We start from the raw sequence: 16,874 nt of genomic DNA, 5'->3' as shown, positions 1-16,874 counted from the left end.
TGCAAAGGAACTCTTGCTGCTAGAACTCACTTTTCTTCTGAGGATAGTTGAGTTACTAGTTGGAAACTTTACATATAAAATGTCCTCTTGTTTACAAAACAGTGCAAGATACTGGGAACTGATGTAATTTATTGTTTTATTTAATGGTGGAAACGAAGAACTAAGTTCAAAATCTCAAATGTCAATAAAGACTTAAGGCAGGATCATCAGCTTGGAGCTATGCTGATTTATCTCAGCTAAAGATTTAGGCCCCAATCCTGCACACACTTATGCACATGCTTAACCTTAATACTGTGAGTAGCCCTATTGTTAAGCATGTGTATAAGTGTTTGCAGGATCAAGGTCCTGTTCTGTAAGTCTGTAAAGAGGTTGCTTGTTGGTGATCATTGCACAGTAATGAAATAAGGCTAAATACTGATAACTGTTTCCATGGGTTTAAATCTGGGGTAACACTGCTGAAATTAGTAAAGTTGCTTTGAATTTACACCAGTGTAACTGAGATCAAAATCTGCCCGTAACAAATATATCAACCAAATCTGATGTTAAATAATGTGACTATGAACCAGATCCTGCTTATTTTATTCATGTGACTAGACCTAGGCCCTGCGTGGGGACAAGAGCCAGCCTTAGCAGATTTACAGTGGGCTGTCAAACAATTTTTGGCTGCCACTCAATCTCTGCCCCCAGTCAAGTTGATTCTTTTCTATCATAACTGACATATGATCACATTGCTAGTGTGCAGTACCGATCAAAGGATCTGGGGAAGAGATAGCAAGATATTTCTTTGGGATAAAACCCAAACACAACTCACTTCATGTTTACATGCAACCTGAGAGTGAGTGAGGTAATTAGTTATCTTATTAGGTTCTGAGGCATTTGGGGCCCAGTTGCCAACATTATTAAAGAAAACTTCTGCAAAGGAATATTTTGAAATAAACAGGGGTTAACTAGCGCCCCGCCACTGGAGAATGTTGTGTTCATTCTGGTGAATTTCAGCACATTGCTTCTGTACACAACACATTCTACATAAAAGTGTATAGGCAAAGCTTTCACCAGCAGATTGTCGGATCACTCCACTGAGTAATTAAGTTAAAAATCATAAATGATAATAAAGACATAGGACCAGATCATTTACTGGTATAAATTGGCACAGTTGCATTGACTTCAGTTGCTCCAATTGCACTGCAATTAAAGCAATCTGTAGCAGTCTGCAAAAAGAGGGAGAGAAAGATGAAAGAAGGAATAGGACACAAAGGAAGGAATGAAGGAGGGGAAAGAGCAAGAAGGAAAAGGCAGAAGGAGAAGCAGCAACTTAAAAAAAAAGTCTATATAATGTTAATAATAAGAGCTAAGGAGCTCCTTGGGCTCTCTGGTGATTACACAACCCAGGCAAGCCCCACTCCTGTTTATGACATTACTTGAATCCTCTGGATAGTCTTAAAGTCTTCTAGCTGAAAATTACTTATTTATTCTATATTAAAGTGCCCTTGGAATAATATTTTTGGTGACTTTTAGTTTGTACAAAACAGAGAGACTGATTGTAATCTCTTTAAAATGAAAACAGACTGCTGCTGTGGGGGTTGGCCCAGCCTACCATGGGGGAGGATGCTGCAGTGTGTGAGTACACAGTTCTAGCTCACCCCGCATTGCTGCTGCTTGACTGGGCCACTTGACTAGCTTTTGAAGTTTTTACCTTCCCCGTTTCCATCTGTTGCTTTTGTATATCAGCAATTTAGGAAAAATACCATATTGGGATGTGTTCATGAGCCTATCTCTACATCTGTCTGCATATGTGTTTTACACTGGTATTAATTTTTATACTATCTATAACCCAGCAGTTCAACAGCCTGTCTTGGGTTTGTATTTAATTTTTTTTCTGTCTTGAAAATCTTTTTACTTTATTCTGTTATCTTAATAAAGGGTACACTCCTCATTCTTGTAATTCTCATAATGCTGCCAAAGCAGAGAGAGAAGAAATAAGAGAGGAGGCTCCCCGATGAAATCTATTGTGGCATCTAAGACTTTGATAGGTAGCATAAAGAAAACATCCATTGTATTACACTCCCTGCCATGATTCCTTCTTGCTGTTATGGTCAAAGAGGCAGTTCAATTAAGGCCTAATTTGACATACACTGAAATCAAGGGAAGTCTTTCCACTGACGTCGATGTATTTGGATCAGGCCCTTAGTGGATAAGATTTCTGTAACTACAGATCTTTGGCCCAGAGCTACAAACCTGTTTAAACCCCAGACATCCCAGGTGAATTCTCTGACCACTGGACTAAAAGTTAGAAGATGGGCACCATCAAGTCCTTTGTGGCCATTTTGTGCGGAGTGAGGGAGGCACCTAACTTATTCTTCCAAGAAACTACCTAGGTGCGTAAGCCACCTGACTCCAGGAGATGGGTTCTGCATTAATGGATCACTATGCAGAGAAAGGTGCCTCCCGACAGTCCAGACTTTGGCACCTGTTTCCATAAGGGGGTGGGGATTAGCGCACACACCACTGTTGCCAACATCTCCCATTGGCTAGTCCCACCAAGCATGTTGGCTTTTGTTGATTGCATTTTAAGGCACCTATCTCTCCAAATCCATTGTATAGGGATCTTAGATTTCTAATTCAGGTTTTGTGAATGGTAATATTGTTCCTGTGATTTTCTAGGCATCTAAAAGTTAGGCCCTGTGACACTCTGCATTGCAATACCTAAATTCCTTTGTGGATCTGGTCCTTGGTTTTCAGTTTTAACATGGAGCCAAGCCCTGCTATCCTTGGCAGTCCTTTCTCAAGCAAAATTCACAATGTAATAGAAACTTCTGTGTTCCTTAATATGCAACCCAGATTTTTAACATTTTACACAAAAGGTAGTTTGAAGTAATGACCTAGAACATTGTAATGCTGTAGTAGCATCAAAGAACTGAAGACTTCTGATGGTTGTGTAATGGGTCCAACTTTCACTTTCTCATCTCCTAATGGAGAAGACATTTGCAATGATCTTTTACAATAATCAGTTTGCTCTCTGCTCAAGGTATGACTTGAACACAAATTTTTGGGTATCTAAAACTGTTTTCATATCCCGAGATACAAGCTTAAAATAACTATTCAAGAACTGTTATTTATGTTGAGCATCATGGGTGAAATCCTGGCCCTATTAAGTTAAATGAGAATTTTGCCACTGACTTCGGTGGGATCAGAATTTCACCCTAGGACTATAGCTATATCTGTGCAGAGCTCACACTGGAGTTGCAGCAGCAGAGCATCAATATGAGAATTCCTCTCAGCATGGAGAAGTGTGCAGCCATCACCATGTGGAAGCTCATAAGTGGCTAACCAGTTTGGTGTTGGTAAATAAAAGCTGTTGTCATGGAGAGATGAATTGCTATTGAGAGGGTACTGTTGTCTCGGGTCATAAAGATTGGCAATGCGCAGGAGGTTACTGACAGCTCTGAACACCTGGCGTTTCCACATTGTATAGGGGCCACTGATGAGACCCCATTATCTACCCCACTACCATGTCTCAGAGTTCATCAGCAAAAAGGAATATTTCTCCATGATCATGAAAAACCTGGTTGAACTTCATTCTTGCAATAGCCAGCAACTTGTCTGTGCTGCTCCATCTTTTTTTTGCTTCCTTCCTGCACAAAAATTATGAGTTCAAATACAGAAGTTAAATACATTTTTATTACTAGATCCCTGCCAACATAGTAATAGGTCAGCTGAACACGCATGCAACCAGTTTACACTCTAAATTATAGTGTAAAAAACCTATTCCACCTTTACTGCTTTGCAGTTTACTCACAGCTAATTTAGTGTTTAACACCATTGCAATACATCTGGTACTTAATGATACAGCATCTGTTGCAGTACTAGGGATACCCTGGTACAGCAGTAATTGGGCTATTGGGAAGATGGGTATTAATATCATTTTTTCATCTAAGTATGTTAGTTCAGTCTGCCTTCACCATGCTTACAGGAATACTTACATTGGCAACACCACTGGCAGACAATGAAAGAAGTTATGTGCCAGTGAACATATCCTTACTCAAAATCAAAGTGGATATGCATAGCAATTCTCTTAAATGTTCAACCGTGTTGTGGATTATCGAATACATCAATTACCCAACTCCATTGCCAAGTTTATCTTCTGATTAGATCCATGAACATGTTCCCCACAGCGATGCAGATCAAGTAAACCAAAGAGTATTTGGCACAGTTATATAAATGAAAATCTAAGAAATTTTGGAACTTCCTGAAAGTTGTCAAAAGGCTTGCATGAAAACATACAATCTGACTTCAGTGGGAGTCCTTAAAAGTTTAAATTAAGTACATGTGTTTGCAGGAATGGGGCCTATTTTAAGATAAGATCAACAAAACCAGGTGTCATCAACAGAGAGAGGGAAAGGGGTATGAACAGCATGATTATGCAATCAGTGGGGAGGTTAGTGCATGCATCCTGAAAAAGAATTTTGTTTATATTTATTTTGTGATGCTGTACTCCATATGCTTTATGGAAATATGCTTATGAATATGACATAACTGGAATTTGCTTTACGCTAAATACCCCTTGTATGGTGTCATTAGATAGCTTGTAATCTACTAAGTGTGTTCATCCTATTTGTTTGCATGTATTATTTCTATATCTGGAGTTAGGAGAATAAGATATAAACTTTTATCACTGATGTAAACATATTAAGTGGAGGCCATTAAGGTTGCTCCAGAAACAATCAGTTGTAAATGGCCTTAGTTACTTTAAAGCCTTCCTGTGTACATGTGGGCCAGCCCATGGGGAATGGAGACTAGGGATCCTACAGTGACATGTGACCAGGTCACCTGATAATGAAATCCATCTTAAATCTGATACTTTTCCATTTAGAAGGAAGGGTGGGGACCCAGAGAGACAAAAGATTCCTGCCTTGTGCCAAAGCTATAAAAGGGGGCAGAGCAGGACAAAAGGGGCTGCCAGTCATGAGAAAACCCAGGTTTACCACCTGAGATATCTGCTGGAACTAACAAGGACTGTACCAGGGGAAAGGATTGGGCCTAGACTAGGAAGGCATCTAGTCTGTGAAAGAAGCTTATTGGAACATCTCTGAGGATGAGATATTAACTTATAATCAGTTTCTTAATGTATTAGGCTTAGACTTGTGTGTTTTTGCTTTATTTTGTTTGGTGACTTACTTTGTTCTGTCTGTTATTACTTGAAACCACTTAAATACTACTTTTTATACTTAATAAAATCACTTGTTTATTAATAAACTCAGAATAAGTGATTAATACCTGGGAAGCAAACAGCTGTGCATCTCTCTCTCTATCAGTGTTATGGAAAGCGGACCATTTATGAGTTTACCCTGTATAACCTTTATACAGAGTAACACGGATTTATTTGGGGTTCAGAAAGACTGAAGGCTGGGTGCTTGGAAAGTCCCTGTTAACTGAGAAGCCCCTTGGCTGAGTGAATCTGTTTCAGTGAAGTGCAGAGAGGCATGGCCCAACGTCTGGGTCTGTGCTGGAGCTGACTGGAGCGTCCAACTCAGCAAGACAAGAGTGGAGGGGCGCCTCTTCTGGCAGGAGGCTTGTTCTCAATGGTATCCCAGCTCACTGAGTGACAGTCTCGAGGGGAGTCTCTGTCACTGAACGCATCACATATTTGTTCATTTTATTCAAGCTATAGCTGAACTGTACCCTTAAGACAGTAAGTAAGTAAGTTCTGAGAGAGATTTCAAGCAGGAGAAGGTGGAGCTGTGGCAGAAAAGATCAATAACACTTCTATGTACTTATTTTCAGTATTAATTGTTGCTGTTTGTTGTTATTATTATTTGCAGTAACATAGTCTGGCAGACAAAGATTTGGTCTGAGAAACAGGAACTCCTGACTTTGAATTCAGTGTCTGGCACTGATTTGCTCTGTGGCTGTAGGCATTTGACATAAACTTGCTGCTTCAGGTTCCTGGACTGTAAAATGGTAATATTTATACTTACCTGCCATTCAGAAGATTAATTATTTAAGGCTGTGTATATCTCTGAATACTATGTGTTACTGTTTGAATATTAAAATATGAAAAACCTACATTACATTAAAATTGACAAAAACAAATGTCAGCCCTATTGTAACTACTGACTGTAGTAATACACCAGGATATAGCAGAGGGCAGTACAACGAAAAAGCAATGCTATACCAGTGAAACAAATGTTAGGGTATAAGGCTGGGTAACTTTAATCTAGTGTCTTCACCTTAGTGTCTTAATACTGTTATAGGACTGAATTTATAATGAAAATGAGGGCAGCAGCCACTCCAGCTGTTTATTTGCCATTACTAACAGGGGCTCTGAGCCTGACCACACCCACATCTGTTTTAAGTCTATGGACCTGATTAGATTCATTGACCTGAGTGGGGCAGACCCCTTGTCAAATGTTATGTGCCAGGCAGATCCACGTTCCCGTTATGGATGACAGACACACGAAAGGAGCAGACAGGGTGTGAATTGTTACTGGGCCTTTCCAAACCCGAATGAATTAAGCTTTTTTCGGTGTAAAGGGGCATTATGGGCCGCACGGTACAGCGCAGGGTAAATTTCGACACTGTGAACAAAAGCCTCACGGTCGCCAATTCATTATACGGGGTTGGGTGTAGTCGGTGATCCCAGCGCCTTCCCCACCACCTGGCAGCGAGCGAACGGGCAGACGGGACTAGAACCTGCCACTTACCTCCTGTCCCAGGCGGCTGGGCTAACCACTGCGCCTCCCAGCCAACCGCACAAAGAGCCTCCTCCTGGCGCTGGAGGCATGCGCGCGCCCCTCCTCGCGCTTGCGCGTTCACGAGGGCGGAGGCGCGTGTCTGGCCGGGGTCCGGCGCGGCCTGAGTGCGCACCGTTTTACATCCGGGTCCCGCGACTCCTACCGCTCCCGCCGCTCTAGTCTCCTGGGGGGCCACCCCCCACCCCCGCCGGCTGGCCGGCGCCGGGCGCTCCAATGAGAGCGGCTGCCTCTCCCTGCCTCGCGGAGCCCGGCGGCGCCGGCCCTGCGTGCGCGAGTCCGGTCAGCAGGCGAGGATGATGCCGGCTCTGGCCGCCCAGAGGCGGGGATGGCGCTGCCTCTACCGGTTGTACCTGCGGTGCCAGGCGGCGCAGCTCAGCCGGGTCTGCCACGGTGAGTGGGGGCCGGCGGGGCAAGCCGGGCCCTCCAGCCCCCTTCCCCCGGGCGGCGCTGTTTCCACAGCTCTCCTAGGGCGTCTCCGCCCCACGTTACCCCTCCTGCACGGTCACGCTGCCAGACCCTCCTCGCAGCCTCCCCCTGTGAGCTGGGCTCCCCGCACTTTCCCCCCATGCAGTGCCGCCCCAAAGGCCCCCTAATCCTATCCCACCGAGACCGCCCCATCGTCTTATATTTCCAAAACCCTCTTAAAACCTTCTGTCTCTCCCACTCCACGATCCGTCATGTTCTCACAATTTGCCAAAACCTGGTGGTCTTTAATTACACTCCCATATTCCCTTTTGTTCCTTATCCTCTCATCTTCAGTGCTCCTTCTCACCAACTCAGCGCCTTTCCGAGGTCCCATCATAATTCATATTCCGTAGCCCTTAGCCTCACTCTTTGTCTGCCCCCTGTGCTAAAGGGAGCAGCACCTCCAATGTTTTCTCAACTTGACCTCTGTCATTTAAAAATTGCCTGTCTGCTGTGCTGTGTTGCTAACAGCCTCTCCCACCTACTCCCTGTTGAAATTGATTGAAATAATCAGTGTGCGATGAGGCAAAAAGTGCTGCATAAAAGTACTGGATAATAAACTGGAGGAAACAGTACTGCACTGAATGTTAAGGGGGATAAACTAATGTAACTTAAGAGGTCCTTTTTTTATCTGAACTTCTATGAAAAGGAAGTAGTTGAGTAAATACATGATGACTTCCTGTAGATCAGGTACTTAATCTTTGTGATGTCTAGGGCCACATTGGCAGCTTGTGAAACCCAATATTTTTAATAAAAATCTTTTATATATTTTCTTGTATGATGGGAAGAAGGTTCAGAAATTGCTTGTCCTTTGAGTTCACTAGCAATAAAAACCTGCAGCTAGTCAGTTTTATCATCATGTGGTTGTTAGCGGGGGAAGAGCTTGTTTGGGTATGTCTACATAGCATTTTAGAGTGATCCTCCCAACCCTGGTCAATAGCTCTAGCTCTAAATATAGCGCTTTGAACAAGCTAGTTTCTTGCCTTTGTAGAATCCATATCATTCTTTTCATATAGCTATTTTCTCCAAAACTAGTGCTGTACTGCTGTTTTATATAAAAAGCTGCCTAGTACTCTTGAGTAAACTTTCCAGTGTATATCACAGACAGTTTCTGAAAATAGACAATAATTTGAAGCAAGAATGTAATGGCTGAATTATTTTAGTCCGTTATCAAGAGGTTTCCTCTTTGACTGAATGTGAAATGCCCCCAAAATGTAGATAAGTTCAAAATACAGTTGGGTTTAAAAGTATGCATTTGTCAAGTACCATAAAGTGTTGTTTCTGTAATTTCTTATTTATTAGACACGTGTTTAGCAGAGCATATTGAACTTTGGCATGGTATTTAAAGGCCTTTTATTGTCTGAATCACTTTGACATTAATATAACTTCTGTATATTTTGTGTACAGTACATTTATATTCAGATGTATCTGTTCTAGCTGTAGTGGGACATAATGTATGTAAGAGACTGTAAGGAATTTTTATGGAGTGCATGTTTTTACCAAACATACCTCTATGGTTGTGTTGTGAGATGACTTGTGTAATAATCATGTAGTCCTCTGTTTAATGTCCAGTTATATGCAATGCAAGTAAGATTAGCAGTACTTGATTTTCTAAGTATTTCTCAAAGACACCACACCAGGTTTTTTTGTTTTGTTTTGTTTTTTTAGTAGGAGATTGCATTTCAGTGGTGGATGAAGTTATATTTGCAGAGGAGATGTATGCATTTTATGTGTGAGAAAGTCTGTTAATTTTGTTGATGCTTTGATTGCTGGCTGATGTTGCTTAACAGAAGTTTGGCTGCTAATGCTGATGGACCAGAACTGTGTTCAGTAAATTTGGTATTCTTTGGGCCAGTCTTTTAACACTAGCAATTGCCTAGTAAGTGTGGTCTCTCTGCAAACACAGAGAAAATGTTTGTATGTATCACACTGTAAATCACACTTTAATTGTGGCTTTTATGTTGTGGGTTAAGATATTACACCTGAATTGCAGACATCTATTACATATTTAGTCAATTAGAGTATTTTGGGGGGGGGGGTATGGGAAGTGGGATTAAAGGACAAAACTGTTAGGATTATTTTGCTAATAGTTTTGCAGTGTATGCCATTGTCATTCTACTGTAATATCCTCTCTGACTGCCAAGTATTTTGCTCGTTATAAAGACGGTTTTGTGCAGAGGGTGATTAAAATAGGGTTTAATCGAGCAGTTAGACAATCTTAAAGTAGCTTTCTGTTAGATAACTTTAAGAGAATCTCATGTGCAGTGTTTCAAAGGACTAGGCTATGTGAGAAACTTAGCAAAAAATATGACAGTATATTTGTGTGTTAAAATGCTTGAGAAGGAGACAGGAGAAGCTTGGGAAATTGGTGAAAGGACTAGTTTTAGCTGTGCAGAGTTTACGAAATTTGAGCACACAGGTAAACTGGGCAAAAATATTTATTAAAAGCTAATTTCCACAACTAATCTCAGCAACTCCTATTGACACACACTTTCTCTTTTCTTCTCAAACTGGTATGTGTAAACCTTTTTTCCCCTCAGGATGGCAAGGCTCGATGAAATGTGGAAGTCTCTCTTGCATACTGCCATGCAGTCGTCTACCAGTCCAATCACTGAGTCAAGTGAGAGTTTACACTTCTGATGGTCAGAAAAAAGGCCCTGTACCAGGCCCTGAAGGAGCTGTGCACAAAGCTGGAACAGGTTGGTGTGCTTTACATTTGTTTCCATCTTAGTAGTCCTGTAGTGTGTGAATGTATCGGACATAGTTCTCACCTGTTTTATATTTAAAAGGAGCAGATATATTAGAGCATTTATTCGGCAAATGATTCTGTTAGTTTGCCTTTTGCAATTAAAAACAGATCACAATGTAGAACTGTATGTATTATTATGCTAAAGCTGCAGAATTTGGAAATGGTCAAACCTCCCTCCTGTATATCAAGACTTCCAGTGAACGAGCATGGGTAAAAACTTAGATACATTTCCTTTTTATAAATGCATTTTTAAATAAATGATAAATGTTGGAGAGGGATTGGATGGCTCAAGGGATAGATAATGGGATGCCTCTACAGTTTAGCAATCTGCTCCTTCCAACCGGTTTAGTTACTTGTATAAAATGAGTTGTTGCTAAAGACTGAATTGGCATAAAAATTGAACATGCTGATTAGTAGTAATTCCTTCCCCTCATGCTTGGGGCAAAATGGTGAGAGCGTAATCTGCTGTTTAAGCTGTTGGTGTTCAGAGTATAGAGGATTTCATCCTGTAGAACTGTTAATCTGGCAATGGCCACAAGTACTAAATGATGTAACATTTAATGTGGTGGAGAAGCCCATGGGCAACTTTTACTGTTGTGAAACTGTATGGCCCTGGAATTCCTACTCGAGTACTCTCTCTACAGCTGCTTTAAGGTCTTATTTTTCTTCAGTCTTAAGCCAGATGCCTCAGATTCCTGGTAGGACAGAAGCACTACCAATTCCGAGTACTTCCATTCAAGCTGGTGACGGCACCGAGGCTCTTCACGAAAGTCTTCTCTGTGAGGATGGCCCAGATGAGGTGCAATGGCCTCACCATCTTCCTGTATATAGATGACTGCCTACTAATGAGTAGATAAAGTCAGGAGGGTCTGTTGGTAATCCTTGTCTTACTGCACCTTCTGACATCACTGGGGGTCTGTGTAAACAGAGAAAATTCCACTTTGACTTCCACAAGGACTATAGATTTTTATCGGAGTGACCTAGAGTCATCCTCCGGAAAAGCCTACCTTCTTAAAGACCTATTTCAGGTTATTCATAGCCTGATAAATCAAGTCACGCTGAAATCTTGCACCACAATCAGGGTCTGTCTTTTCCTACATACATAACACTGTTTGCCAGACTCTGCATTTGCTGCCTGTAGGCCTGGCTGCAGTTTGTTTATTCAGTGGACAAGGACAACATGAATACCAGTGTAACAATCCCACCAGAAGTCAGTGCCTCTCTCGTATGGTGGATGAAACCAGACCAGGTGCAAGTGCGAGTCCCCTTTTTTCCACCCATCCCTGACACAACCCTAATCACTGATGCATTATTCATAATATGGGGAGCACATATGGACAATCACACTACACGTGGTGCGTGGTCCCCATGGTAGGCCAGATTGTAGATAAATCTGCTGGAGATGCGGGCAGTTTTTCTAGCCTGCAACACATTTTTCTCCCTCATAAGGTCTCCCCACCTAATATCGGACAATGTGATGGGGCTTTTTATGTAAACAGGGAGGAGCAAAATCTCTTCCTCTGAGTATAGAGGCAGTGACTTACCTACCAGATGTGCAGAATACTCTGGTGGACAATCTCAGCAGGCACTTCTCCATAGACCATGAGTGGGAAATACACAATTCTGTCTTGACTGAAATCTTCACCAAGTGGGTAACACCATCCTGGGACCTATTCTCGTCACAATCAAGCAAGAAATTCAACCTCTACTGTTCCAGAGCATAATTAGGCCGAGACTCCAGGGATGATGCCCTTGTGTTATTCTGGATGGACCATCTGAGGTATTTCTTTCCTACTATCCCCCTGCTACCTCAGGTTCTCGGCAAAATTCGCCATGACAGTGCCAGGGTTGTCCTCATCACACCCAATCAGCCCAGGCAGTTTTGGTTTCTGGAATTTCTACAAATGTCATCCTACCCTCCTAGCTGTATTCAACCCTTTTTGGATCTTTTAACTCAGGACAAGGGCAGGATCAGACATCCCAACCCAGACCTTCTTAATCTCATGGCCTGGAAGTTGGATGGTCATCAGTTCTGGAATGTTCATGGGGGGGAATGTCCTGGGGGAGAGGGATAGCTCAGTGGTTTGAGCATTGGCCTGCTAAACCCAGGGTTGTGAGTTCAATCCTTGAGGGGGCCGTTTGGGATCTGGGGCAAAAATTGGGGATTGGTCCTGCTTTGAGCAGGAGGTTGGACTAGATGACCTCCTGAGGTCCCTTCCAACCCTGATATTCTATGATTCTATGGTCTGAGGCCATCCAAACTATCCTTAATAACAGCAGAAGAATCTCCACTAGAAAATGCTGTTTAGCTAAATGGAGGTGTTTCTGTACCTGGCCGCAACAGAATCAGTTATCACCAGAATCAGCAGGTGTCCTTGTCATTTTAGACTATTTTCTATCCTTCAAAATATCAGAGCTTTCTTTTAGTTTGCTGCCAGGTGGACTTTCAGCTATCAATGCCTTTCATCCTCTAGTGGAAGGCCACTCTATCGTACTCAATCGCAGTTTGATTCTTGAAAGGTCTCATTAGGACCTTCCTGCTGGTGTCGAAACCTACACCACCAAAGGACTTCAGCTTGGTCCTGTCAGCTCTTACCAGATCACCATTGGAATCAATGGCCACATGGTCCATGTCACACCTCTCCGGGAAGGTTGCCATGACATTGGCCATGTCGGTGAGCAAACTGGGAGCACTCGTTTAAACCTACAGAATGCCATATTTCATAGAGAAAAGATCTCCCTTCATCTCCTCCTGAAATTCATCCCCAAGGTTATTTCAGAGTTTCACATGAGCCAGCCTCTTTGCTTACTGATATTCTTCCCAAAGCCTCCTCTTTCCAGCAAGGAAAAGAGGCTGCACTTCCTCCATGTCAAAAGGATCTTATCCTCTTCTCTGCATAGAACAGAAGCAATTAGGAAAATACGAAGACCATTAGTCACAATAGCAGAGCGATGGTGATGGCACATTATCGGCACAGAAACTCTCTATGTGGGTCTCTGGATACATATTTCCATGTTATCAGTTGGCACATATTCTTTCCCTGGATGGGGTGAGGGCCCACTCTGAGCGTATAAAACCTCAATGGCATCTCTTTGAGAAGTACCAAGTATTGGATATTTGTAAGACAGCTACCTGCAGGTACGTCCATGTCTTTATGAAGCATTGTGCTCTGGTCTGGGCTTCCTCAGCATCTGCAGTTGTGGGGGCATTCATGCCAACTGCATCCTCGAGCCCTCCACTTATTTTAATACTGCTTACCAATCACCCATGTGTGGAAGAAACATAGGGACCAGCACTTGAAGAAATGGAGGTTACTTACCTGTAATTGGAGGTTCTTTGAGATGTGTAGTCTTTATTTGTATTCCACTGCCTGCCCTCCTTCCCTTCTGCTTCATATCCTATCTGATTCATGGTAAGAAGAAACTGGAGAGGCATTGGTCCACTTTGCCCTTTATGCCTTTGATTGCGAGAACAGGGAGAGCAACTGCTTATGTGCGGATCAGCGGACACTACTTGCTACAAATCTCCTGTCTCAGGCATGTGGAGCACATGTGTAGCCACATGTGGAATACAGATAGGGACCATACATCTCCAAGCACCTCTAGTTACAAGTAAGTAACCTCAATTTTTAGTGATTATGTCCTTAGGTAAGTCTGTCAACCTTCCTGCGCCTCCATTTCCCTATAAGTAAAAAAATGGGATATTTTTCTACCTGACTGGGCATTCTGAAGATTAATTTATTAATGTTTAAAGGGCATCTCAATCTCTGCCCACCCAAAGATGAGCAGTTCTGAATTCTAATACTTCATTCTTTTCTTGTTGGTTCATTGTGTGTGTTGTCAAGTCTCCAGGGCAGCGTAATATATTTTAAAAGGGTACTTAATACTGTCTGAACAGTCAAATATAAATCTTGATATTTGATGTGTAATTATTTTTTTCCTATGAAAGTTTATGGCATAACCTTTCATTAAATAATGTCACTGAGATACGTTTTTGAACAAGAAAAAAGTTTATCTGTACAACAGAGGGTGACTTCTGGCAAACTCTGGAAGCAAATATGCCAGACAATCTTGTCTGTGCATATGAAGAATAATAGTTTGTCAATGCCCATTGTTTTTGAGTATGATGAGAAATGAACAGCAAAGAGTATCTTGTTTATTTTGAACCATTTTTTAACATTGCTGTTCTTCAGGCTATCCAGAGAGCAGGTAACACTTTTCAAAAGGAAGAAAGGGGCTGAGTTATTTTAAGGCTTTTCCAAACTCACTCGCGGCAAGATCAGTGCAAATACATTAGAAACTGTTTTTTGTGTTTTTCTTACTGTTACTTCTGTCTTTCCCAAAAAAATATACTCAGACCATGTTAGACCTTCTTGGTAGTTCCTGTTATATCTAGTGGCTACTTGCTTGACTTAAAAGAATAGTTGTGTAGCCAAAGCTATAAGAATATTTGACTTTTGAATCATTCAAATCAGATGTTAAGTCAGGAGCTTTTCATTAAGCAACATAGACCTATTTGAAGAATCCTTAAGATCTTCTGAGTACTCCAAATTGCTTCAGTTTCAATAAAATTAGTTTTAATTTTGCTATCGATAGCAGATGTGTGGCAAACATTCAGTGCTAGTGTACTAAACACAGTGCTAGATCTGTTTGTTGGAATCATAAGGATTTTATTCTGATGTTACAGTGAGTTAAGACAGTGATTTTCAGAATAAATATTCAGACATGCATTTGAACTATCTGATAACATTTCTTATTTGTGATTAGAACACACTCAAATTACTGTACGTTGATAGTTTGCAATGAGCCTAGTACCTGGAAATACATATTTTTCCCTTTTGCTATTCGGTGTCCCATTCTCTTTTTAGTAAAACAACTCTTGATTGTCTGTGTTTTGATGAGGAGTAACTATATCTTCAAATTCCAAATACAAGCTAATATACTTCTGTTGTCCAGTTTCAACAGAAATTCATGACACAAGAAAATCTGTGGATTTTGATTTTTCATAAGCTACTGTGTTCTTCAGAATCTTAACTCTTTTGTTTAAAATGTTTCCAGGTCTTCAGATGGTTTTTAATCTGTAAACCAAAGCATTTGTGATATTTTCTGCAGACAGAAAATACAGTTTTAGACTTCATTATCTTAATGGGGTAGTAAATGCAAACCTCAGTTCTTACTACTTACATGGTAAAATTTTGCATCGAGTTTGTCCAGAACTATAAAGATGCAGCTGAAAACATTTTGATCCGTGACTATTTTCAAATAGCCTACAATACAGTGAAACCCCTAACAACTTTGTTGAATATCAAATTTCAGCTTTCAGTGGTAAATTAATGTGTGTTATCTATACATTCTCTAATTCACATTATCTGAGAGTATTCACAAATCCAGTACAATGAGCTAAAGGTTGTCAATTTTTTAATTCACATGATAGTAATATAACTTTGTGCAATTCTCTGTTGGCCTTGCTAACAATAGTCTTTTATTTTATTTAATTATAATTGTTTACATGAATCAGCAGTGAGGGTTTTTTATTTTTTACAGCACGGGATACCAGCAGTGCAGGCCAAAAACCACTTTTATTGCAAGAGCCAATCCAAATAAAAGGTAAACATGTATGTTATGTTGCAATGTTACAGTTGTTAGGGTGTGGTGTTTCCTTTTAAGGTATCTTTCCGACTTTAGAAGTTATAAGACTTGGAGGAAATCATCTTTGAACATTAGGAGGCCCATGAGTAAGTAGGAAGTGTGTAAGGTAGTTCATGTCTTGGGTTTACTTACATACATGTTTGTGGAAAAACATTCACATATCAACTTTCCATTTGGTGTCTGTTTATTTTAGAGAATGTCTTCTGAAAATAGAGCTACTCAGAGATGGCGTGAATCATTAGAAATAGTGTTGCTGCCATAAGTGTGGCTTTAACTACCACTTTAAGCTGATAAATCACAGATAAAGTGGATGTATAGATTTATCTCCCTTCATCCAGTCTAGTATCTCAGCTTGTCTTTCATGTCTTCAGGGATATCCAGTCAACATCTAAAACTCAGCATGGCCAAAACAGAGATTTTTGATCTCGTCCCCTGCTCCTAGCCTCAAGCCCTCCTTTCTCCTCTTAACATGGTGAAAAACAGCATCAAGTCTATTAAGAATGCTGCAGCTAAAACACCTTCTTGGCTTTTCATTCTGACCATGTCAGCCCCCTCCTTCCTGGGCTTCCCTCTTCACACCTGCAACACATACAAGCTTCCTTGTCTTTATCTTTAAGACCTCCCGTAACTTAACCCTAGCCTACCTAGCTGATCTAACCTATTGTCATATTGACTACTGCCTTATCTCCACCAGTACTCCTAGCCTTTGCTACTTACCAGTTACCTTCTTCCTTAACCACCTCTATGCTTTTAACCACTCTGCACCTTATGCATGGGAAAAACTCCCTGATAAAATCTGAATGGTTGCTACTTTATCTTCCTTTAAATCCTTTTTTAAGACTTGCCTCTGCTCCAATACCTACAAAACTCAGGCTGCTGATCCTGGCTAGACAGGTGATACTCTGCCTATTCCTCCTCTCTCCTCTTCTACTTCCTTACTTTAAGCCCAATTAACCCTCGCTTCTCCCCTCTTCCCCCAACTATAGTACATGTAATTAACACATCTGTGTCAATACTTCACCCCACTCATTTCCTTGTATGTTCTGTTCACATCCTCTAACCTTCAGTGTGGGCCTATTTTTGCTAAGGAAAGGTGTGTTTTGTATAAAGAGATAGCTAACTCACTGTAAAGCAAACAAACCCACAACTTTTTCCTAGTGAAGATGCATCCTTTGTGTCTTTAAATTGTAAGCCCTTCAGGGCAAGGATTCCTTAGGCACAACTGTATCCTAAATATTTACTGTTACAAATAATAACAA

The 16,874-nt window shown here is 41.2% G+C and overlaps 1 protein-coding gene across 2 annotated transcripts in view; it reads left to right on the top strand.

The window, feature by feature from the left end:
* The first annotated feature begins 47 nt into the window (after nucleotides 1–47).
* The window catches only part of SLC30A9 (solute carrier family 30 member 9), a 70,718-nt gene continuing 53,891 nt past the window's right edge, over nucleotides 48–16,874 (top strand). For both annotated transcript variants that reach the window (XR_006290128.1, XM_037897868.2), the window contains exons 1-3: nucleotides 48–7,142; nucleotides 9,758–9,916; nucleotides 15,511–15,573. Coding sequence is in view for 1 of the 2 variants with exons in the window: in XM_037897868.2 (XP_037753796.1) it covers nucleotides 7,046–7,142; nucleotides 9,758–9,916; nucleotides 15,511–15,573 (319 nt within the window). In the remaining variant the exon portion in view is untranslated. The remainder of the gene's footprint in view (nucleotides 7,143–9,757; nucleotides 9,917–15,510; nucleotides 15,574–16,874) is intronic.

The sequence above is a fragment of the Chelonia mydas genome, chromosome 4, assembly GCF_015237465.2.
Source record: "Chelonia mydas isolate rCheMyd1 chromosome 4, rCheMyd1.pri.v2, whole genome shotgun sequence".
In the NCBI taxonomy this organism is placed as follows: domain Eukaryota; kingdom Metazoa; phylum Chordata; order Testudines; family Cheloniidae; genus Chelonia; species Chelonia mydas.
This window is presented reverse-complemented; position numbering and strand designations above follow the sequence as displayed.